This window comes from Marmota monax, unplaced genomic scaffold (assembly GCF_021218885.2).
Source record: "Marmota monax isolate L192 unplaced genomic scaffold, Marmota_monax_Labrador192_F-V1.1 WCK01_AAM20220418_F8-fsc00018, whole genome shotgun sequence".
NCBI lineage: Eukaryota > Metazoa > Chordata > Mammalia > Rodentia > Sciuridae > Marmota > Marmota monax.
Window position 1 is genome coordinate 754013 of NW_026692201.1, and position 25646 is coordinate 779658.

Sequence of the window (25646 nt, forward strand, 5' to 3'; positions counted from 1 at the left end):
AAACTCAATTTCCTTCCTATACATAAGCTGCCACCTACACCAAACCCAAAACTCCAGTCTCTAATTAAAACACATCATCTGGGCTTGAGGCTTCAAGGCCTTACAATGTGTTATCCCCCCTGCTCTTGCAACTCACCAGTTTTTAAGGTCCAAGCATTCACTGATATACTTCTCTCCTCCAGTTCCTCACCTGCAGTCAGAGCCTTGTCACCTATTGCCCAGACTATTTCAGCTGTGTTTTAACTGATTCCCCCATCTTGAGCTCACTCCTCTACAATCCATTCCACACACAGTAGTCTCCAATCAAGAGTTCTCACCATGCCAGTTCTCTATTAAGACATCAACCACTCCCCACTGGCAACAGAATAAATTCATTTAAGGCACTCCATGTGCAGATAGGTCACAACTCATCTTTCCAAGTGCTCTCCTGATGTATGCTCCACTTCAACAACAGTGACTTGCAATCCATTCACAGTACTTAACCTGACATTTTCACACATGCATGCCTTTGCTCAGTGTACTCCAGTGTTCCAGGAACAACCTGTCTCCATCTCTATCTCTGCATTTCCAAAGTCTACCCATATTTAAAGTCCAGCTCAAATACTATAGTCTCTTGAAGCTCTTCTTTCATCTATTCTTCCCTCAAGCGGGAATGAATCTCTTAAGTTCTCTGGTTCCCACACTATTTGAAAGACAAACATCTCATGCATAGGATTCATATCTGGTAAACTTTTTTGGTATTTCATTTTGTGTGTTTAAATTGAACTGATTCCCACAGCAGAATGCTCTTTCATCCCTGTTAGCAGTTTGGTTAACTCTTTCAGTTTTCCCCCAGTTCTTCTGACCCAGTCATTTCTTTAATATTTCTGATTTAACTAAATTCTGTTGAGAAAACTCACAGAAAGCCATTTAATTTAAAAGCTATTTAAATTCTTTGAGAAAACTCACAGAAAAAAACATCTAATATCATGGAGATGGGGGGTGGGGAATTGAGGGAGTCACATTATTATTTTATCACCTTGACTCTGGCGCTGAGAAACTATTTCCACAAAGGAGAGTCTTACTGTGCCCCTCATATCTGGATTCACAGCTGTAAATATGGTTATGGACAGTGAAGTCCCCCACTGTGAAAGAGAAAGAGCAGTAAAATAGTCAATATCCATTTAGTTTAGTAGACAGGGAAATGTGCATCCCTTGGCTGTTGATAAAACATTCACTTTGGGGACAAAAATCCTTTCCTCAAAAAGGCACATAAAGCACTCTTTGTATATAGATATCATTATATATTGATGAATAAGAAAAATAACTTTGCTTGTATTTCTCCTCTAGTTATTTAAAATCATAAATAAATCTAGTTACTTATATACTTTACTATCCCCATTGTTGGAGATGCTGCTGCTTCTTAGTTGGGAGGCCTAGAGGTGCTACCAACAGTAGGGTTCAAATTGCTACTAAAAGTGAGGTTCACAACCTATAGCCTCGGCTTTGGAGCTTTTAGCATGAAGAATCTCAGGCACCACTCCAGGTCTTAAGCATCAAATCCCAAATTTGAACAATACTCTCAGGTCCCTGTATGCACATTTATGTCTTTGAAGCACTGGTCGAGCCATGGAGTTTCTGAAATTTTTCTCTCAATAAGAATCCTTTGGGATTATCTTAAGGCATATATGCAGTTTCCTGGTTCCTCCTCTAGCACTGATTCAGAAGGTCTGGGATTGGATGTGATTCTTATTAAATGATATAATGGAATTAATATTACTAGCATCCTGAGGCTAGGCTCATAGAAGGCTAAAAAGAAATTTTAGGCTCTCCATCCTCCTGCTTTCTTCACCTCTAGTTGCAGGGTTGCCTGGATAAATTTGAATTTCAGATAAACAACAAATAATTTTGTCACATACTCATATGATATTTGGGATAAAGTTATCTCATTACTTGTATCATTCAAATTTAACAGGACATCCTGTATTTATTCTAGCAACTCTAACTACCACTGACCTTGGAATATATGAGGAAGGGAAATGAGTAGCAGATAAGACTGAAAAATACAGTAAGCCCAGATTGTGTAGTGCTTTGAATGTCATTTACAGGAGTTTATACAAGCCCATATACTAACCAACCATGGACATGGTGTGACCTGAGCTATCCATCCACCTCCTCCCAAGAATATCAGAACAGCAGTGACAAGTAGGTCATGGGGACAAGAATCTCTATTACAAGGGACCTTTAGGGAGGGATCCCAGAGGATGATAGGAAGAGTTATCAGCAATGACCAGATCACAAAGAATAAGGAAGTTAAAAATGTCAAAGCTTTAAATCTATTTTGTATTAATTCTAACTTCCTGAAGCATTTGTTTTCACCTTGCTCCATCCAACCTATAATTTAAGCTGGTGACTGCACTTTTCTAATCCATGCATAGTTGAGCATTAGCCTTATTTACAGGGAGCTATTTGCAGTTGGAGAAAAAAAGATATACAGTAGAATTTCAAAAGCCAAATTTTCAGTGTCCTTAGCCCACTCTGCCATATGCTTAAACTTGGTTTTTGGACACCCCAGATATCTGGCACAAAGTCCCAATTATAAAGCCAACCAATTACTCCATTGCTATTTGCTCTTTTTTTTTTTTTTGCATATAATTCTTAACAAGTGTGGTTATTTAGCTTCCTAATCCATTGCACAGTAACACCAAGGGATGAATTAGAGACAGTTAAAATGGCAGCAGTGACAGCATAGCAAAAAATACAGAACACAGGAAAAAATGTATTATACAAAAAAATGTATTATACAAAAAATACAGAACACAGGAAAAAATGTATTATACAAAGAGTAAGATGAATCATTGGCATGCGTTTAAATTATATGTGATATTCAGAAAGTATATGAAACACTTTGATTTCCATTTAAAAAATAAGCTTAAGCAAGAAGAGTTTTGACTCTTGAAGAGACTTCACAAAAAAATTATATAAATGATGTCACATTTCTAAATCTAATGGTTACCTGGCTTCAAGTAACTAAAAATTACCTGCCGAATGTTTTAGCTTGTATTTTTGTTCCCCTCTGGGTTTCAAATAGCATAATTTATCCACACCCAAGTCCCAACCTCCACTCTCAAATACTTCTCTGGAAGTCCAACGGAACTTTAGCAGGTCCAACATATGTGGGAGTCTGATGGAAAGACCCATGCCCTGAATTACTATGGAGTCCCTCAGGGAAAATCCTACAGAAATAGCTGCCACTGACACAGAAATGGGCCCCTATTAGGACCCTGATTCCTCTGATGCTTCCAGTATTTTGGGGAGGGTGTTACTGGGGATCTATTCAAGGTTCATGGTCAGTCCCAGCATCTCCTTAAACACAGGAAATAAGGCGAACTAGCAGGACAGGGCTAGGATCACCCTTCACCTCCAAAAGGACTTCCTTCTAACTGTATTATGTTAAAATTTATGGAACCTAAAATTTACCATTTTAACTATTAGGGGATGGGGTGCAGGGATTATGTCCAGAACCTCAAGTATGCTAAGCACCTGCTGAACCAGTGAGCTATATTCCCAGCCCTACCTATGTTTAAGTGTGCTCTCAGTGGTATTGGTTATATTCACAATGGTGTGTAACCATCAGCATTACTTGCAAAACCTTTTCATTTCCCCAAGCAGAAACTGCATAAACATGGAACAACCATTCCCCATTCTCCTCCTCACCCCTCACCCTGCATCCCCTGGTAGTTCTAATCTATATTCTAGCTCTGTGAATTTGCCGATTCTAGATAATTCACATAAATGGAATCATATGATCTTTGTCCTTTTGTGTCTGGCTTATTTCACGGAGCATCAAGTTTTCAAGGTTTCACAGGTTGTAGCATGTTATCAGTACCTAACTGTTTTTATCTTTATGACTTTTTGTGAGTGTGTTCATTTCCTATTTGTGTTTTCTTATTTTGCTTTGCTTTTATTTCTTGATGTTCAGTTTCTTTATCATCTTTTTAAAAAATTTTTTTAGACGTTGATGGACTTTTATTCATTTATTTATATGCAGTGCTAAGAATGGAACCCAGTGCCTCACACATGCTAGGCAAGTGCTCTACCACTAAGCTACAATCCCAGCCCTTCTTTATCAATTTTTTTTCCTACTTTTGAACAAAACTAACTTCACAGGGCTTGATGGCATCCAACCCTGTTTTACTTAAGAAATAGATGATGTTGATCCCCCTCAAGTTGGGGCTCTTCAATGCATTTTAGCTCAATTTCTGTCAGGAGGCATTGGGCAAGAAAGAAGTGGGCTTGTTTTGCATGTGGAGTGAAGCCTACTGCATTCCCATGTTCCATCTGAATCCTTAGATTTTTATTTAGGGGTTAGAAGGAGAGAGATCTCTGTCCCATCAACTCAAATGAGCTTACAAAAGTCAAAAAGAGTTATATTTAATAATATGGCCCAAAAGTGTTAGGGGGAAAGCTTTTAACATAAGGCCACAGGGGTAAATGGGATTGTTGAATGTGGGGTGAAATCACCCTCCTCCAAACTCTCCCAAACATACTTCACTATCTTGATGATGGCATCACCATCTCCCAGGAGGGGAGGGGACAGGAGGCCTTTGGGGTTGCTTTGATTTTTATTTAGTCACTGGAGAAGGATAATACCTTGCTTGGGAGCTTAAACCCTGAACTCTCACTCCTGGATCCTTGCTCCTTACCTCAGCCATGCCCTGTTCCTATTAACTGGGGCAAGGACAGGCCTCTGCGTCACATGGTATCAGCCTCTCTCCAGAAAAGGGGACACACATACTTCATTTTCATTTGGGTGTAACAAGTCTCTCCCAAGGACTAAGATAATCTTGATAAAGATTTTATCTTAAGCATCCTTTTTTTTTCTCCTTCTTGTACTTAAAATTTCCTAAATTGAAATACTAAAAGCCACCAGGAATATAACTTATTTTGTGTGTTGATCTTGGATTATTCAAATGCTACAGAAATATTTTTTTAAATGTTTGATTTTCCAAAGATCTGTAACAAAAAATATGAGAAGAAAAACATGCCCCAGCATCCACTTTTAGGTACCTTACTGATATCACACACTAAATAGAGCAAAATACAGTTTTCTCATCTTACCTTCCTAACTTCACCAAGAGCACACTGAATATTTAACAGCCCCTTTAACTTCTCCAACAAGAGCTTGCTCCTGTGCTATTTATTGACACAGAACAATTCTTCCAGGTGCTGTCCAAGGGGTACCATGGTGAGGCACTGGACCCCACCCATTATGGAGCAATCTCTGCAAAAGCTCCAGGGGCTGTAGCTTAGTCCTGCTCTCCACAAGCTCTTCCCATGACACAGCTGGAGCAGCAGGTGCTCTTCTTCCCTCTCACCTCTTCAGGGATGTTAGCTGCCAGAGCTGATGGCACAGATAGATGCTGACCACCCAGCTAAGCCCCAGCCTGACCACATTGAAGGCTAGTTTATACAGTTTGGATGAGAACTCCCTTTTCAGTGGTAGAAGTAGAAGAGCCCATTCTGCCCAAATTGAACCTTTTCTTTTTTATATATAATAACAATATTGTTATGTCAGTTATTAAGGACAATGCTAAGAAGCCACTGTGGGTGAATGCAAGAGAAGCAAGGGGGTGGGGAGTCTTTTCCAGGCTTGGCTCTTCCTCACCACCCAAAGGCACCATGTTTGTCATACCAGCCTGATCTTGGCCCAAGAACTCCACTTTAGAGACTGAAAGGGACACATTTTGAATATGGCCACTACATTTCCTGACTTTGAGATGTGGACAAGCACACAGGTTAGCACTGGAAGGGGACCTTAGCAGTGATCACGAGTGGAGGCACTTGAGAAACTCCCTCCTTACGACATCCTAGGCTCCCAGCCTCAGGTCTTCTCGGAGCTCCATCTGGGCTCTGTGAAGCACCAGCCTTTCTCAGAGGGAGCAAAGAGGAGGCCTTCCCAGTCTCTCAGTCAGTACTCAAAGGGCAGCATGGCAGCTCTACAGACCAGGGCACACCCATCCTGCTGAGCCAAACACAAGCTCCGGACTGATGATGGGGGTTCCAGGCTGCCTTAAGATCTAAGAGATTTTTCACTATGTACCCCAGGGAGACAAATAGGACTGTGAAATATATGATCATGGAAGTTGTAAAAATCGTTTTTTAATTTCTTTCTTCCAAAATAAAATCCAACAATTTCTGGCCCACCAATAGACGAATGCTCCCTTAGTGGGAATGGAACTGAAATCCCTCTGACTAAGGAATTTTTCATAGGACCAGAATCCCTTTTAGGTTCATTTTCTCCAATTCTATTACTGTGAGTCATCAAAATGCAATGGATTTACAAATGCAAAATTCTCTTATTTCTTAACATTTCAAAAATATTTAATCCAATCAGCCACAGGATTTCCTAAAATAAACCTCATACTAACCTGATTTAACACCTGCCACTGTAATTGCTTATATCAATGTTTACTAAATTATATTTGCACTTTACCTATGTTTTGCTTTTAATCTTTTCTTCTCTTCTGAATAGTCTGCACCTACCATATATTTTTGGAAGGGTGTGATGATGGTTTATTATTCTCTTTTTTGTCATCAGACTCCCCACTATCTATAGCTGGTAAGCAAGTAACGAACTCTTGGCACAGAGTTGATCTTGGATTATTCAAATGTACAGAAATATTTTTTTAATGTTTGATTTTCCAAAGATCTGTAACAAAAAAATCTGAGAAGAAAAACATGCCCCAGCATCCACTTTTAGGTACCTTACTGATATCACACACTAAATAAAGCAAAATACAGTTTTCTCATCTTACCTTCCTAACTTCACCAAGAGCACACTGAATATTTAACAACCCCTTTAACTTCTCCAACAAGAGCTTGCTCCTGTGCTATTCAAATGTGGAAATGTGCTCATTAGGGTGGATTATTTACAAAAAGGACCTCCCTCAAGTAGAAGAATTGGAACTCACCCCTTCCTCCTGGTGGTTAGAAACAGCCCCACACCAGGATAAACAGCTTGATGAGTTCAGCCCCTCAACAACCACAACTAACTATACATGGCAACCTCACAAGATAAGTTGGCTATGGAAAGTGTATTCATTAGAGTTTCTCAGCTATGAGTGTAACTGTTTCCAGGCTCTATCTTGATGATGGAAAAAATAAATCCAGTGGCAGAAATAAGCAATAATCCAATATTTAGAAACATTTCATCATTCCTAATGCACACAGGAAGATTGCATTCTTTATTGTGGTAAAATGTGTATAATATAAATTTATCATCTTAACCACTATACAACCAGAGATATGAAAAATTGTGCTGCATATGTGTAATAAGAATTGTAATGCATTCTGCTGTCATTTATTTTTTAAAAACCAATTAGAATTTTTTTAATAAAGTGTACAGTTCAGTCACGTTAAGTACATTCACATTGTAAAAATCTCATCAATATCCAAGACTATGTGCTCTTTTGAAAAGAAAGCTCAGCCTGGGAATGACAACAGGCAGATTCTTACTCCCACTTCATTGACATGTACCCTGACATGTGCCCCTTTATTTGCCTTCCACTTTTCTCTTTCTCAAACCAAGGGTTTTTATGAGAACATTAAATTAATTGCCTTCTTCTCTAACGTGTGTGGCTCTAAGAGCAGCTCCTGCATGCACTAACACTAACCTGTCTGGTCTCCCAATCCACATGCCCTGGAGAAAGATTCAAGATAGTTGTCAAGACAAGCAGAAGATCTTGATTTTTAAAATTGAATTCCTAGAAGATGCAGAACAGCTAGATATTTCTGGAGGGCAGAAAGCCAGCACAAGAGACATCACTCCTGTTTCTTCTACCCTAAACTCTAGTATCTACTGGGCTGTGGAAATGCCACCACAAGACATCAACCCCTGGGCCTATTGCCCCATGGGGAGAAGCATTTGGAAGTCTGTGTTTGATGGGCCTTTTCCTGGAAGCAGCCAGGCACATGTTTTAAACTATGCCTGGGAGGCACTGTTCCCATTTGGTGGGCAAAGGCCACAGATGCTAACCATTCTGCAATGTGTAAGACAGTGTCACACATTGTCCTTTTACTGGCATGCCTGTTGAGAAGCATTGACCTAGAGTTGGACACAGGGGAATGAGCTCAGTTTGGGGGAAGGGGTTTGGGATGATGTCACTGTTTAGAAATCACACAAGGACATAAAACAAGACCTGCTTCACCTTCTGTGTGTGCCTCATCATCTCACCATGAATTTCTGCTCCTGCATTCACTAACACATTATCTTCAAAATTACTGCAACCCACTTCCTTTAAAAAATGTTGAAAAAGCACCTCATTGGGGGAATATGCAAAGGACATTTTACTCAGCTTTGCCCATTCCCTGGGCCTATGTTGTTTGTCATTTTCAATTTTTTTTTTTTTTGTACAAGGATTGAACCTAGGAGCACTTAACCACTGAACCATACCCCCGGTTCTGTTTGAGACAGGGTCTCTCTAAGTTGCTTAGAGCCCCACTAAGTTGCTGAAGCTGGCTTCAAACTTGCTATCCTCCTGCCTCAGCCTCCTGAGCTGCTGGGGTTACAGGTGCATGCTACCATGCCTGGCTTCAACATTAATATTTTTCATGTTCTTTTGTTCCTATCCACATTACTTTTATTCATGATTTTGAAAAAGAGATTAAAATGTTTTATGCTTATTGATAACTATTTCAATTACACTTTGGAAAAAAACATGCCAAATAAAATTCCCAAATATATATATTTTTAAAAATTTATTTATTTATTTATTTATCTATTTTCTCAAACACTTAATTATTGAATAATCTGGCTTTCTCTTTAAGAAGAGATAAATTATTCACTTTTTTCTTTTTAAATTAAATTAAATTTAATTTTTTTAAATTTTAATTTGATATATATGACAACAGAATGCATTATATAAATGAACTCTAGATAGGCAAAGGGGAAAAGGGGAGGGAAGGGAAGGGAGAGGACATAAGGCTAGGAAAGACAGTGGAATGTGATGGTCATCATTACCCTAAGTACATGTGTGAAGACATGAAGGATGTGACTCTACTTTGTGTACAACCAGAGATATGAAAAATTGTGCTCTAAAAAAGGGTTATTTTAATAATATTAATTGAAGCATGGATGTGAGGTGTCCCCCCAAAGCTCATGTGTGAGACAATTCAAGAAGATTTAGAGGAGAAATGATTATGTTATGAGAGCCTTAACCCAATCAGTGAATTAATCCCCTGATGGGGATTATCTGAGTGGTAATTAAAGGCAGGTGGGGTGTAGCTGGAGGAGATGAGCCATTGAAGGTGTGCCTTTGCGGTATATATTTTGTATCTGACAAGTGGAGTCTCTCTCTGCTTTCTGATTATCATGTGAGCACTTTTTTTCTGCCACACTCTTCCACCATGATGTTCAGCCTCACCTCAAGCCCTGAGAAATGGAGCCATCTTTCTGTGAACTGAAACCTCTTAAACTGTGAGCCCTTAAATAAACGTTTTCTCCCCTAAAATTTTTCATGTTGAGTCTTTTAGTCACAGCAGCAAAAAAAAAAAAAAACTGACTAAAACACATGAGAGTCATACAATAAGCAAACAACAGCAACAGGATGGCTAAGCATAATCATGTGTTAAGTGGTCATATACTTACAAAAATCCATACCTGACTGTACTGACCTTCCAAAATATGTATGTAAAATAATGTTAAGATGTTAATCAAGTGAAGATCAACTAAGCCATATTTGCATAAAAATTACAGCCAAGTATATTAACTAGATTCAAAATATAAATGTGAAAATATTGTAAAGATCATTAAATTCTATTTGAATGTAAATTCCATATATTAAAAAAATTTTAAATGAGGAGAACTCAATTCCTTATCATTTTCTATTCAATTAGAGGCCCCTGTTTTGATATCAAAGGTTAAGAATTGCATCCAGGGACCTCTTACTTTTTATCTATCTTAAAGGCCAAAAAACTTGATTTCTAAGTTCTTAAAGAATGTCAGTTTGCACATATTTGGTTTGGGAATATTCACATCAGTGATATATCAGACTAACTTCTTAAGATGAGTATAATGGAACCGTTTCCTACTCTCTGAAGTGTTCTGTAGGAAGCTTGGGTCATAAAAGGCTTTTTCCCTTTTCTGAAAATACAGTGATATTAGATTGAAAAGGTGCAACTGTGTCTTCATAATCTGAAAATCAAACCTGCAAGTCTGTTATTTGTATTTGGCATGATCCAGTTAATAGGTGATTAACAATTCAGACTGCCTTATTTAAACCCAACTCTACATAAACAAATTCTCCAAACTGACAGCACATCAGCAAATTCTAAAGTGACTTCAGAGAGAGTCCCAGACTGAATCAGGTTATATAATGCCAGTTTCCCAGTGAAACCAGAATCCTCATACAGGGATTCAGGATGCAAGAATGAAGAAATCAGCCTCCAGGTTCACAGCTGTTTTGTGGGAAACCCTCAGTGACTCCCAGGTTAGCAGTCCCAGAACGCGACTTATTGGCAAAGTTTAGGAATGTGCCATGAAGTTTATGCTCATTTCCTTCCTGTAAAAATGCATCAGACTCAGATGAAGGAATCTTTCTGAGCTTGGTCCAGCTCCACTCTGATGTCAGAAACTTCTCTTTGGAGAATGCAAAAGACTAGAGGAAATACGATGCAGGTCTATAATGGCAATGAATTATTGAATCTTTTTTTCCAATTTGGCAATAATGAATCCAAATAAGATTTTGCTAGTGTTGGTGGACAGGATGTACTCTATGAGCCAATAACTTTTTAATTCCAATTAGGATTGATGTGACAGCTGAGAGGCACATTCACAACACAGATCAAAGATCAATGAAAGGTACCAAAATGGACTCTGAGAACAGATATCAGGTAGGGGAGATTCTTGCTGTGATCCTAGCAAGGGTACAAAGTTACAGGTCTTAAAATTTAGAGCATGACCATATGCCAAATGATCAAAATTTTGGAAAAAAGTTAAAAGAGGAAAAAACCTGTATCACTCTTTTTTATCAGCTTGGACATGAGTTTACCCTGCAACACCAGGCAGGGGTTATAAACACTGGCTTGGTGCACATGACACCAGTCACTGTGTTCTGCTAGTAGTCAGTGGCAAACAACAGTCAATGGAGCTGAAACTGGGAGAATCTCAGACATTTGAAGCTGATCATTTTTTAAAAATTAGACACAGCTATCTCTAGATAAAGCAGCTAGAAATCCCAACAGAATATTTTTTCTTTAATACCTAAAAGATGAAGAATGCATATGGAAGAGTGGAGAAAAAGATGTTAAAGTGTGATGGTTCAGGGCATATCTATCCATCCCCACACCTAAGGAAACTATCCTACTTTAAGTGCTAAACAAAGAAGAAGGACATGGAAGAGAGAGGGAGAAAGGGGTGAGAAGGAATTCTCATGTTCCAAGGAATTCCAAAATCCAGGTAAAAACCATAGAAAGAGAGGTTGAAAGACATGCATAGAGTTTACTAGAGCTATTTTCTGCTTTATTTACTATTACATGTCTAGACTGTAGATGGCTTGTCACACAGTAGATGCTCACTATATTTTTGTTGAATAAATATTCTAGATGTGAGTGGAAGATACAAGAACACCAAATAAGTTTGACATGATCAACTGACAGTAAAGAATTAAATAGAATGAAAACCACAGCTCTGTTTCTATCCAAAAATATATCCTAAGTTTGTAAGAATCTATATGTATTCTAGAATCATTTGGAAATATTTTTAAAACTTTCAAGAGCTTCTGAAAATGAAAAAAAAAGTCAAATGAAATTCCATTTATATGTGCATAAACTTACATGCTATGATATTTTTGGTCTAACTTTATTTTTAACTAATAATACCAACCAATGCTAGTTAATTCTAGTTAATGTTGTTGACATTTGAAAGGAAAACTAGTATGCACTGCTCATTGGATATTTGCCCAGGAAACCCAAGTGATGTGGCAAATTGCAACCCAGGATGTGAACTTCCAATGGCAACCTCATCAAGATTAACAGGGGAAGGGAGGCAGGGACTGGAACACCCTAGGATGCCAAGCCTGTGGGTTTGATCTCCAACACAAAATAAAAATCTAGAATGCTAATTGGCCCATTAGAATGAAAATCAGAATGGCTAAGAAGACTGGCACCTTTGGCAAACACATTTCCACATTTCTGATGGATAAATTCTAGAAAAAGAATTGAAAACCTCAAGTTGCCTTGGAGCATGGAGTTGGCATGAGAGGTCTTAGCCACAGTCTTTGGAGACTAAAGGCCAAGAATACCTTTTGTATCTTTCCCTGCCATAGAGATAGACACAGCCATGAAATCAGGTAGGACAAATCCTTAGAACAGGGCTCTCCAACCCTGAGCAGAATTTGGAAGGAAACTGCCAACATCTGAATGCTTTTTTTTTTTTAAATCTTATTATTTTTTTTTTTTGGTGGGGTTCTTTTTTTTTTGTCTTTTTTGGAACTGGGGGTCGAACCCAGGGCTTTGCGAATTCAAGGCAGACGCTTTGCCACTGAGCTACATCCCAGCCCTGAATGCTTTTTCTTGTTGCCTCTGCTACTGATGAGTTCAAATTCAAAACAACATATTTCTACATTAGATATGTTCAGATATGTTCCTACCAATGAGGTCTCAAAGTGTTAAATATCTCAGAGACTGTCATTCATGCATTCAACAAATACTTGTTGAGATCCTATGATGTACCACACACAGATCTGCCCTTGCTCTCTCCAGTTTTCTGAACACCATTCACTTGTCATCCTATTGCAACCTGCCTTTGTCCCACCTACACTACTAAAATTCCAGTCCTGAAAATGACTAATGTTTATGGAAATGAGGAGTTACAGCTGATGTTTACCTTCAAAAGGATAAAAGAAACTGTACAGAATGTTAATCATTGTATAATTCAGGCATAGGTAACAAGTGTATTTCAGGATACAAGATGTTGTCCATCTATTTTGTACTACTCAACACCTGGCCATAATAATGTTTTGGTTCCTAAATATTACTCATTGGAACCCTCAGCAAGAAAGAAGTTGAACCAACAGTGATTGTGTTCTCTGCTTCACTAGATGGGTCTTAGGAGGAAATAAGCCACAAGTGGTAACCAGCCCCTCTGATGGAAAAGTGGAAGGGAAGAGTGGTCAATATTTTGCTTGTTCTGCTCTCGTGGGCTGAAGCTTGAAATGGTTACATTTTCTTCCTGCTTTGGACCCAACCTACCCATCTCAAAAACCCTTGAATAGGCATCAAGTCAGTCATGGTCCCACAAAGGGACTCACTACCAGCATCCACTGTCAGCCCCAGCCAAGGAAGGGAAGAGAGTCTGACATCTGTAAGAACCCCCTACTGTGACCAAGGTCAAGGAATCCTGAGGACCCATTGCCCCATCACCCAATACACAGGCTTTAAAAAGTTCCAGCCTTACTCATTGTGTCCATCTGAAGAGCCATCTGTAGCAGCCCATAAATTAATTGCCAGATTTAGGAGATTGGTTTCAGTCTTTGTTGCAAAACTCTGCAGCACTTGAGATTTATGTCTCCCTTCCTTCTTCCAGCAACTTTAAGATCTCCCTACTCCTGGTTGCTCCTCTATCTTCGGCTTTTTCTCAGCCTCCTTCATGATGTATCCTCTATCACAACCCCATACATGGCATGCTGCAGGAAACCAGCCTTTTTTTGGTTAAGGTCATTGGCATTCTTATCTTTAAATAATAACCTTCAGGCACTTCTGCCTAAATCGGAAGCAACCCATTGATACTCATTTTCAATCCTCCTCAAGGACCTCAAAGTGAGAATGTTTAAAACTACACTTCTCATCTTCCTTTCTCCTGCTTACAGCTCTACTCTGAATTACCTAATTTAATGAATTGCCTTTCTTTCATTAACTGATTCCCTCCATCGCCTTCAAAACCAATCAATGAACAAGTCCTTGCTGACTCTAGAACAGCTCCCAAATCCAATCCTCCTCTCCATTGCCTCAGTCAGAGCCCTACTCCTTAATGAATTACCCCTGCTTGAAGTCTCTTTATTTAAATTTACCTCTCTTTTGGCTACTGATACTTGCTTCCTTATTCTGGCAATGTGCAGACATTTGTGATCTTTCCCCATTGGACTATAAAAATTTCTTGGATAGGGAAACCTTGTCTTTTTAAAAAGACTTTTTGTCCTGTTATTCCCTTTGATAATACTGCACTTTATATATCATAAGGACTTAATAAATAGACTTTGGCAATGGAGAATGGATTATTTAAAAACGGAAGGCATTTATTTCCCAAAAGAGAAGCTCATTAGGTAATTAAATATTTACTCTACCTTCTTCCAGCCAAATTAGGTATTATAAATATACACAAAGACCACACACACTGGCACATGTAAACATGGTAAGTCAATCTTACAGCAAACACAAAGAGAGGATCAATCTCCCAAGTAATTAAAACATAAACTGGGCCATATTTTTATTCCTGGTTGTCCTTGAGAAAAATGACACAATACTTATTAACAAATAAAAAAATATTTTGCAAATCCCTGTTCACAAAATGCCACCAAACATGGGTCATGCATCTTTCTTTTTTGCATTTTTGATCCCACTGCTCTGACTTAGTGTGGTAATTATATTACAAAGCTATTATCCCATAAAATGAAAATGGCAAAACAATTTAAATGCTTGTCTAAAGAGACTCCGTTAGAATGCAATTATGAGTGAAATTACAATGGCAAAATAATTGAAATGCAAGTCTGGAAGGCATAGTTATGAAACCATTAAAATGCTTCTATTGGGGACTTACAACTTTGAGTGAAACTATACACTCCTGGGGACACATTTTTAATTCAGTAAATCAGGCAGCATGTATGAACACATGAAAAATCTAAGCTCTTATTGTTCTGCAGCATTATCTACACTTCTAAATGCCACCTGCGGATTGTCACATCGTTAGGGGGTACTGGGCTTGGTGAATAGGCTGATAGGAGGACTCTATGTAATTCTGTGTTCTCATTCAGTACCAAGAAGACAAGGGCATGAGGGTAAGCTGGACCTAGCCTTTTCTGTAATGTTTCCAACATAAACTAGCAACGATAACATGAAAAGATTTGTATTCTAAATTTAAGCCAGCAATTATTAAATCTCTATGTGGATATATTTCTAAGAATCTATCTTCTTGTAACATTCTGCAGATATATTCCTTCAGGAAAATCTTGAAAAATTTAGGTGCCCAGCTTCACACTGATAAACTTGATCACCAAAGACAAATAAACCAACATAAAAAAATACAGTGCTGGGTACACAACAGATGTGCTGAAATGATCAATTTGATGAATGACCAAGTCTCTCCTCTGAAGCATGGTGAGGTCTCCATTTGATGGTTGATCACATCAATGCATCTACCAACAAATATGCAAACCATGCTCTGAACTACCACCCCTTGACCCTTTGTAGTCTGCTTTCTTGGATCCATTTCTGCTAGTTAAAAAGAAATGAATTAATTCTATGGATGCACCTTAGAAAAGAAATAAGTATGAAAAGAATAAAACGATGTAGACCCTTCTCTCCTTCATGATTCTGTATCTTGTGTTGTTAGGAAGAAAGAAAATGCCATTTAATTTTAATCATTCAGAAAATTTCTCAGCATCAATGATTATAACATTATTTAATAAAGTTAGTAGGTTTCCACACTTTTTGTTGTTTAACCTGTAGTCTAGATTCCCTTGGAAACATATGTACTAAGTATTTTTACTTTTATTTGCAGACTCTGAAACATAAACATTTTATATGTACATGAACATGTTCTCTGAGGCTAAATTTGCAAAAGGAGTTTGAAAATTCTCCTGCCTTAATGTACTATGTGTTTGAAGTGAACTCAAACTGTTGGGACACCCCACTGTGTGCATGTTTCTCAGTCTTTTTATTCTTGCACAAACTCAGAGAGTGTTAACTACATCTTTGTAAGAACATTGGGTGTGTGATAACTGTCACACAAAATCAAAACTTCTGTTTAGCTATTTTATAGAGAGATCATATTATTTTTGACACACAGAATTTAAATATTAATATAGCTTGAAATACATTATCATATGAGAACATTAAGTTTTGCTAGCTTAGTCACAAAGATACAAACCTTGAAACAGTTTTTTTTAAAGTGACCTAGAAAAAATTCCGTGAATAAGTCTAGTTGAAAAAATAAGTAAACATTTACAGAGATTATAGGAAAAATAAAGATTAGCAGGGTCCTAAAGATATTTAAATCACAGTATTATATGTAAAACTTAAAGTCACACTGGTCAGAATTTTATAGAATTAACCTCTCTATTTAAAAATGTGCCAAATGAGTTTCATATAAATACATATTTTTGGAAGTCATATCACATACCAAGGTGCCACAAAATGGCATTTAAGTCAGTGACAGGCTGCATTTATGACCATGTTTCCGTGAGATTATATCACCTAGTGACATTGTAGCTATCTTTGTTTGTGTTAAGTACACTCTAGATATTTGCACAAACTCCATATTGCACACTTCTCATAATGTATCCTGTCATTAAGCAGTATGGCTTATTATAATAATATAAGTTAAAATACATTGCTTTCTCCTACTTTGAAATGCATACAAATGAGTTGAATTGAAGAAGAGATAGGAGATAAAGGAAATATAATAAATGTTAACTCTAGGTAGGGGATATACAGAAGTATTCACTGTAAAATTATCTTGGTTCTTTTATATGTTTAAGATTTTTCATAATATAGAAATTTGTTGAAAAAAATGCGGTTCTCTGGGTGAGAGCATTTATTCTATATGGTGATTACCTGTGCTCAACAAATAAACCAGTTTTTTTTAGAACTCGTCTCAGTGACACAATATACTCACCCAACCATCCAGATCCTGAATTTGGTATGCATAAGTCTGTCTCAGCACTGGGTAACACGAAGCCCACGACAAACACCTCCACACCGTCCGCCATGAGAGCCATGCCCAAGACGAAGAACAGGGCCCACTGGAAGCGCCCGTGACCACACTCCTGGATTATCAGCTCATACTGCTGGGCCAGCTCTTCTTCATCAGCTCTCCTCTCAGACTCCAGCTCCCGGCGGTCCTTGTACTCATCTCCTTTGGGCTGCCCCACCGACACTATGCTGTCTTTCCCTTGGTTCATACTGGGGATGCCCTGGTACTCCCCTTCATAGATCTCATCTTCCTCATCATGGCCCTCGGTAGCTTCACTGGAGCCTTCATCATCATTGGCCTCCCCATCGTAGATTTCTCCAGGTGGGTAATAGTCATCATCCTCCTCATCTTCGTCTTGGAACCGACTGTAGGACCTATGGGTGTATTCATCCTGGGCCCGGTCCACTGCTTGATTCACCTTCTTTACTGTTTGCTTCTTCACCTCTCTGGCAATGTCCTTGGCACCCTTCATCAGTGAAGTCCTATCCTTGTAAGAGTCTTCCATCTTATCTCACTGACGGCCAATGAGAAAATGGGACTTTTTCAGACTGTTCAGTGGCTCAGCCCTGCCAGCATCATCCACTTTGGATTCAAAACAGAACTGCAAAAGAAGAACCAGAGGAGATATGCATTAGTCCCTTCTGGTCTTTTTTTTTTTTTTAAACCATCTATTTACTGGTCTATTTTCACTGGCCCACAGCCTAAGACACAGATGAGCTTTACTTGGTTTGATCTCAATGCCTACCTGTGTATCCTGGTTCTCTGTGCAAGTGTGATCAGCACATGGAACTAGGGGCTTTTTAACTAGGATTTTTACTGTTATTATTATTGTTTTGTTTTAAAGAATTTTGCTCCAGGGCAATGTAACAAAGGTATTCCCCTGAAAAATAAACTAAGTATCCTACGCCATTAAAGGGGTACCCAACACATCTCCAAAATGCTATAAAGATATACCCTCATTGAGAAAAATAATACTGCTCATAGATACGCAGACACCTATGCAGACTGCAAAGGCAAAACCAGAGTACTCAAAAAACTATGCTGGACCTTCTTTCTTCGCATTAAAAAAAAAGAAAAACAAACAAAAACCAAAAACCAAGCAACTCCTTAGCCAAAGCTATCAGACTATAATCAAATTGCATTTCTTCCTACTTTCATTATGTTTATCACCAACAAACCATAACAGAGACTCACACAACATGCAAAATGGACAATGAGTATCTCCACCTGACATAGTATAGCTATCTTATAGTTACACTTGTTCTATGTATAGGAAACTGGGATAGTTAACCAAATGACTACAGTTGGACTCAGCAGTCATTGAATGAGAACATATGTCTTATCCTGTGGGGATCTGCCCTTTCAACCCCACCCTGCAAGTCCCCCAAGCTTCATCTCTATTTTCTTCACATCTGGACACACACTCACCCCTCACATACACTCTCCCTCCTACCTTGTCCTATTGACACTCCAGTTAGCTGCTCTCTTGGATACCAGTCTGTAACCTTCTGTGACCATCCTTTGGTTTTCTTTCTCACTGATAGCCCCCTAAGTCTAGGATCATTAAATTCATGCTGACCTCATGATAAATTCTATTTCACTTGTCCACTGAGCTGTCTCTTCAAATGAGTCAATGTCTATCTTTGTTCATAAAGGTGAAAAAAATCCTTTTCTCCCATCACTCATTTCCTGAACCCTAAGCTGTGGCAACTTTCCAAACACTGATTCATATAATGGTCAATTCTACGTTTTCTTTTTGTATATAGTGTAAAACACTTGGTAAGTAGCTGTTACAAATATACATTTAACTGATCATCCAAATATCACACATTAACCCAGAAATAAGAACAAAAAGATGGTTCTAAGCATTTTTCAATTATGAAAAATCAACTCATATTTTATAGTCTCTCTAAAGCAAAGAACATTTTTCAGCTTTTAATTTTTCTTAAATAAGGGTAAGTATGAATACTTGTCTTTTTTTAGAATAAGCAAAACAATTTTAATACAGTTTTTAAAGATTGGAAGATTTCTACCATTTGATTTTAAGATTTATTAGTAACCCACTATAATTCATATAATATAATATAATATGGCATAAAGACAGAAAAATAAACAAATTAAACCAGACGAAGTTCATAATTTTATCCACATATATTTGCTCAATTGATTTTTTCTTTTTTTTAATTTGTTCTAATTAGACATGACAGTAGAATGCATTTTGACACATTGTACACAAATGGAGCAAGTGAATTGAGCTGCTATAAACATTGATGTGGCTGCATCACTGTAGTTGAGTACTTGTTTTGAAATTCTGTTTAAAATCAGGTATTTATATATGTTGCAACTGGAGAAAGTGGGGGATGAGTAAGGGGATCTCTACATTATTTCTTGCCACTACCTATGAATCTACAATGATTTCAAAGTACAAACAAGTTTGTACTATCCTTGGAAAACATGTAGCTTATTTTAGCTAGCAGGTAGATTATTCAGGTAATAGAGTTATACTCTGTGGATTTTACTCACTGAATGGTAGAAATGGTAGAATGACATCTGCTTTGGAAGGTCATGGCTGAATTAAATCAGTAGTTCTCAAGGTGGAACCTATATACCAGGTATGGTCCACAAGAAGGCCCACAAGTACCTGCTTATATCATCAATGCTTTAGTCGATCACTTTTGTATCAGGAATAAATACCAGAGTTATACTACAGAATTTCACAACCTCTTTTCTACGTCATCTAATAGATGCTGAAATAAAGGGAATTGTTGTTTCTTTTATTAGTAATGGGTTTTATGTGGACAGTAATTTCAAAATGTGATCTTGTTTGTTCAGATAAATGACCCCAAGATGGTGACCTAACTTCAAAAGAATCATCATGTTAGTGGCCAAGGAAGCCAAGAAATTCTGTAAAGCAATGAAACTTTCATAACCTCCAAGGGATGAATGATGTTCCTTTTCACTTATTAAAGTAGGTTTCTTCCTCCATGAAATAAAGGTAATAATTCTCTTACAGTATTGGGAAGATTAAATGACTCGCTGTTTACTCTGTTTTTAGGAAAGAATTTGACCTACATCAAGTTCCTCAGCAATAGACCCTACTAAAAGGATCCAGTGCAAATCATTTATGAAAGAGTAAGGGGGTGGGGAAGAAGGGCAGGGGGAGGAGGAGGGATAGAAACAGGACTGCAATTTCAAGCAGTGTCCTGAGGAGCAAGCTTCAGCCTGGTCTTGTAAAGGAATTCCAGAATATAAGTGATGCTCACAGTTCTCCTCCATCCAGGGCCAAGAGCTCGGCTTTCATAGCCCCATATTGGTCAATTTTTGGCTATGGGCCACCCATGGCAAGTGTGAAATAGAGGCTCTTGCAGCTCTCTGCACCAGAGGACAAAAGCAGTTCTAGTCACCTAAGGGCAGTCATTTGAAGAATAGCACAGTTGCTGGCTAAGGGAAGTAAACACACAGAGAAGCCAAGATAAGAGAACACAAGAGATAGTGAAAGGGATCCAAAAGCATCCAGAGGGATCCTTAACAGCACCTCCTCCAATAAACACTTAATAATTAGAAGTTCTGCTCATCATGCTGAGTCATAAGACTCACAACGAATTAAAAAATACTTTTGTAGAAGTGACTGTTTAAATCAAATGACATTCACACAAAGCATAGCTGACATATTCAATGATATGCCCAGTCATCGTGTGTTACAATCATTTTGCATGAATATATAAAATATAAAAAAATAAGTACTACTTGTAAATAAGAGTTATTCTAAAAATGGAGTTTGGTTTTTTGTTTCTTCTTTGGTGGTTCATATCAAGTAGGAACAGTATTTTAGAACTGCTCTATACAAGTTCCCAACACATACAACCCACTCACACACACACACAGATGTTTCTGTTTCTCCACGCTGCCTACTCCTTCCATCTTTCCTTCTGCTTTATCCCTCATCATCACCATCAGCAAAAGATCTTGGATAGCTCCTCTTTCCCAAAACATTTTAGCATTTTCTGAATGCTGGGAGAGTCCATTGTTCTCATATCTGTACTAATGCATCTTTAAAGTCATTGTGCACTCATAGCTCACTGATAACCTATTATTAGCTCAGTCATGGGTAAGTGCTTCAGATGTATTGTCACCCAATAATCCTCACAACAATCAAATGGGATGCATAATTTTTAAGTTCCCATTTTATAGATGGGGAAACTGAAACCTTCCCAATAAGAATGCAAAGCTAGACAAATCCTACTCCACAGCCCAATAGCTTAATCACCATATATACTATCTTTCAGTGGAAATGGGAGCCTCTGATAGAAATAGAGATATGAAACAGCAAGGCTGTGGAAAAACGTAGCCCTTACACCAACAGCATAGGGATCCTCCGAAATATTTATTGATGCCTGATGTGCAGGGATGGGGCAGAGAGGCTTTTTATAGAACAATCCTTCTCCTGAGCTTGGATCTAATGGAGAAGACAAATAGCGATCAAATTGCTAACTGATGAGATAACCGTGCCCACATTTTACCCCGACTTTCCTTCCAATTAGGACACTCTGGGCTAGGAAATGAGGTGGGATGGTGAGAGGTCATCCATGGAGCTTTCCACACTGAGCACATTTTTGAGAGGAGGAAATAGGGAAATAGCTATTGATTCATCAACCCAACGTGTCTAAATCTTTGGCATCAAAAATTTATCATTTGGGTTGTGGTTGTGGCTCAGTGGTAGAGCGCTTGCCTAGCATGCATGAGGCACTATGTTCAATCCCTGGCACCACATAAAAATATAAACAAATAAAATAAAGGTATTTTGTCCATCTACAACTAAAAAAATATCATTTAAGGAAGCCTCTTGTCCTCCAACCCTCTCAATTACCCATATGTGTGAATTCCTGTTCCTCAAAGTACAAATCAAAAGCTACCTCTTTCATGAAATAATTTCCTTTCATTCTTGCTTAACCAAATCACATCCTCCCAGGTAAGCACAGCTGGTTTCCTCTTGCCATTCAATCATGTATTCCATCCTTATGGCTATTGATAAATGGATGGTCTTTCTCAATAGGGTGCAAGCTCTCTGAAAACAGAGACTTAATAAAATAAAACACCATGAAGCAATGTTATTAAGTGAGGACACAAACACCACACAGGGGCCAACTCTGGCCCTCATTTCTTCATGAGGGAGTTCTCTGCATCAGTATTTCCCCCAAAGTGCTTTTTACAATACACTATAAGGTGCTTTGAGAGAAAAAAGTTCCATCATCAAATAAATTTGGCAAGTCTTTATTTCATACTTCGTATGCCCTCCTCTTGGAAAGTCAAAACGCAAAGCCTTTTATAAAGAATCTTAATTAAAATTTGATGTCCTACCATTCCCAAACTTTCCTAAGAACAGAATTCCCACCCTTGACATGATACCAGGGAGCAGTCATCATTATATACTATGGAGAATTACACTATTAAGGAGAATGCTAAACCCCTCTAAAATTTTAATATCTCTATTATAAAATATCACAAAACTCACTAATTAACATTAATTGAAGGAAGCAAGATAAAAAGCAAAAACTACATTTAAATGTATTTCTAAAATGAAACACATTATTTCAAGTCTATCAACAATGGAAAGTTCAATTTTCAAAATGTAATTGCTTTTAATTTTTAAATAGACTTCCTACAAAAATAGCATTTAGCATATTTGAATATTTTAAAGAAATCATTCAAAAAGCCTGGAAATATATTTTGAAGTATACTGATATTTTAAAATACAATTTGACACAGTTAATTTACTCTATAAAGAATATATTACTTAAGGTAAATATGACCTCAGCAGTTGTTCAAATCTCTGCAAACCCTAGATTAGTGAAACCTGAAGTCCTTAACCAAATAACAAACCTCTCTACATAGTCGAACTTTTCTAAAGGCCCTAGACTTCCTAATGGAGGGAATATTCTCAGGGGAGTCAAAGTAGGCAGTGTATTCCTTTGGCAAGTGTCTAGATTTAATTTAATACAGTTATTTTCTTTCTGGTTACAAAACTAAAAGTGTTTCTTTAAGAAATAATTGAATCTACTTATACCAATTAGGATGGTTATTAGCAAATAAAAAGGTAATAGTAGCAACAAATGTTGGCAAGAATATGCAGAAATGGGAACTCTTGCACACAGTTGGTGAGAACATAAAATGGTATGTCACTCTAGGTAACAGTATGGTCGTTCCTCAAAGAGAAAATAGAATTACCATAAAATAGGTAATACCAATTCTTGGTATATACACAAAAGAAATGAAAGCAGTCTCTAGAAGAGAGATGTGCACACCTTTGTTGACAGTAGCATTATTCAAAATAGCTAAAACATAAAAGCAATACAAATGTCCACAAACTGATGAATAATGGATAAGCAAAATGTGATAATACACATAGAATGGAATATTACTCAGCCTTAAAGAGGAGGGAAATATAAATATACCACAGGGAATTTAAATTTTATATATAAATGTAAATATTCAAACAAAAATACATGAACAGATGTGTGAAAGGAAGATCAGTAGAGAAAGGAGAATGGGGAGAGTGAAAGGGGGGCACAAACTGAAATCAAATTCAATAAATGTACAAATTTGTCAAGATGAACCCAACTACTATGCATAACTAGAGAAAGGAAATTTTGACACATGTTACAACATGTATGAACTTTAAGGACATGATGCTAAGGACATTTATGATTCTATTGTCACAGAAAGACAAATACTGTATGATTCTGTTTATAAGAGATCCTTAGAATAATCAAAATCAGAGACATAAAGTAGAATAGTAATTGCCAGAGGCAGGGAGAAGGGGGTTCAGGGGATTATTGTTTAGTGGGTACAGAGTATCAATTTTATAAGATGTAAGAGTTATAGAGATGATGGTAATGATGGATGCATAATATTGTGAATGCATTTAATACCACTGACTGTACACTTAAAATATTAAGCAGTAAATTTTATGCTATGTATATTTTATCACAATAAGAATTTGGGGGAAAGGGGAGTAATTAGAAAATTCAGAGTCACAACAAATAAAATAAAAATCATGTGCATTTCTACTACCCAGAGATGCCTGCCTTTTTGTTTTTTTTTCCTTTTGGCAGTATTGGGGATTGAACACAGGGAAACTCTACTACTGAGCTACATCCCCAGCCCTTTTTTATTTTTTATTTTGAGACAGGGCTTGCTATGTTGCAGAGACTAACCTAGAACTTGTGATCTTCCTGCCTCAACCTCTGGAGTAGCTGGGATTGCAGGTATGCACCATCACACCTGGCTTAAAGCGGTGCCTATTCTTTTGGTTTGTTTGTTTGTGGTGCTGGGGATCGAACTCAGGGCCTTGTGAATGCAAGGCAAATACACTACCAACTGATATATATCCTCAGCCTAAGAAATGCCTATTTTTAGCAATTAGCAATTATATTTCCAGTATGTAGACTATATGGATCTGTGAACAGATGATTAATTTAGATCATAGTTTATATTTGCATTTGAAGTTTTACTCTATGATCTCTAACTCTTTGAGTGTGAATTTTCCCATTTGCTGAGTTAGTGACTACCTAAGTAAGCAATACAGGACTTCATCCCAAGTTTAGTAATTCTTGATTATAAATATACATTTAAAAATATTTTTAGTTGCAGATGGACACAATGCCTTTATTTTATTTTATTTATTTTTATGTGGTACTGAGGATCTAACCCAGTGCCTCACACGTTCTAGGCAAGGACTCTACCACTGAGCTACAACTATAGCCCAAGGGCAGCAGTTCTTGAAGTATGGTCTGGGGATCCCCAGAAGATCCCAAGACCATTCAAGTAATCTGTGAGGTCAAACAATTTTTTAGAAGAACAGTAAGATGCTAATTCACTCTCGCTTTACAGGGGCATTTTTCAGAAGTTTCATGAGGCATAGTGATATCTTTGCTCTGGTGGCTAATGGGACATGTACTTATAGATTGTGATTCAAAAAGCTTCTCAGGTTTAGTTTCTAATAAGGTAAACATCAACAGATATAACCCACAAAAGGGAAAGTTCTTTCATTATTATTAATTTTTAAGAGTAAGAGTAGGTCCTGGGACCAGACTAAAAAATTCAGGACCACTTTTTTTTATTGGTTGCTCAAAACATTACAATGATCTTGACATATCATATACCATACATTCGATTCATATGCTGTATGAATTCTTATTTTTCCCACGTGTACAGATTGCAGGATCACATTGGTTATACATCCACGTTTAATACACACTGCCATACTAATGTCTGTTGTATTCTGCTGCCTTTCCTATCCCATTCCTATTCCCCCTCCCCTCCCCTCATCTCTCTCTACCCCATCTACTGTAATTTTTCCCCTTTTCCCCTCACATCCTCTTATATGTAATTTTGTATAACAATGAGGGTCTCCTTCCATCTTCCGTGCAATTCCCCTTCTCTCTCCCACTAATAGGAATTCTTTCCTGCTTGGACCCTACATTGTGGAGACCTTTCTAAGGTTTTTGTTTTGTATTGGTTTTCTTATAGGGTTTTGAGTTTGCCTCAGCTAGAGCTCCACAGAGATCAACAAACAGATGAGTTAATTTGTCTATCACTGTCTATCACTATCTATCTGAATTCTTGGATTTCCACATTGTACAGAGACACTGGTAGGCTTAGGTGGGTGACATTTTCATACCTTCGTCTATGACAGTTG

The 25646-nt window shown here is 37.7% G+C and overlaps 1 protein-coding gene across 1 annotated transcript in view; it reads right to left on the minus strand.

Moving 5' to 3' along the window:
* Sv2c (synaptic vesicle glycoprotein 2C) overlaps window positions 1-25646 on the minus strand; it is a 223614-nt gene that overhangs the window by 151914 nt on the left and 46054 nt on the right. Inside the window, exon 2 of the mRNA XM_058574048.1 lies at window positions 16871-17549. Within this exon, the coding sequence (XP_058430031.1) occupies window positions 16871-17453 (583 nt within the window). The 5' untranslated portion in view covers window positions 17454-17549. The remainder of the gene's footprint in view (window positions 1-16870; window positions 17550-25646) is intronic.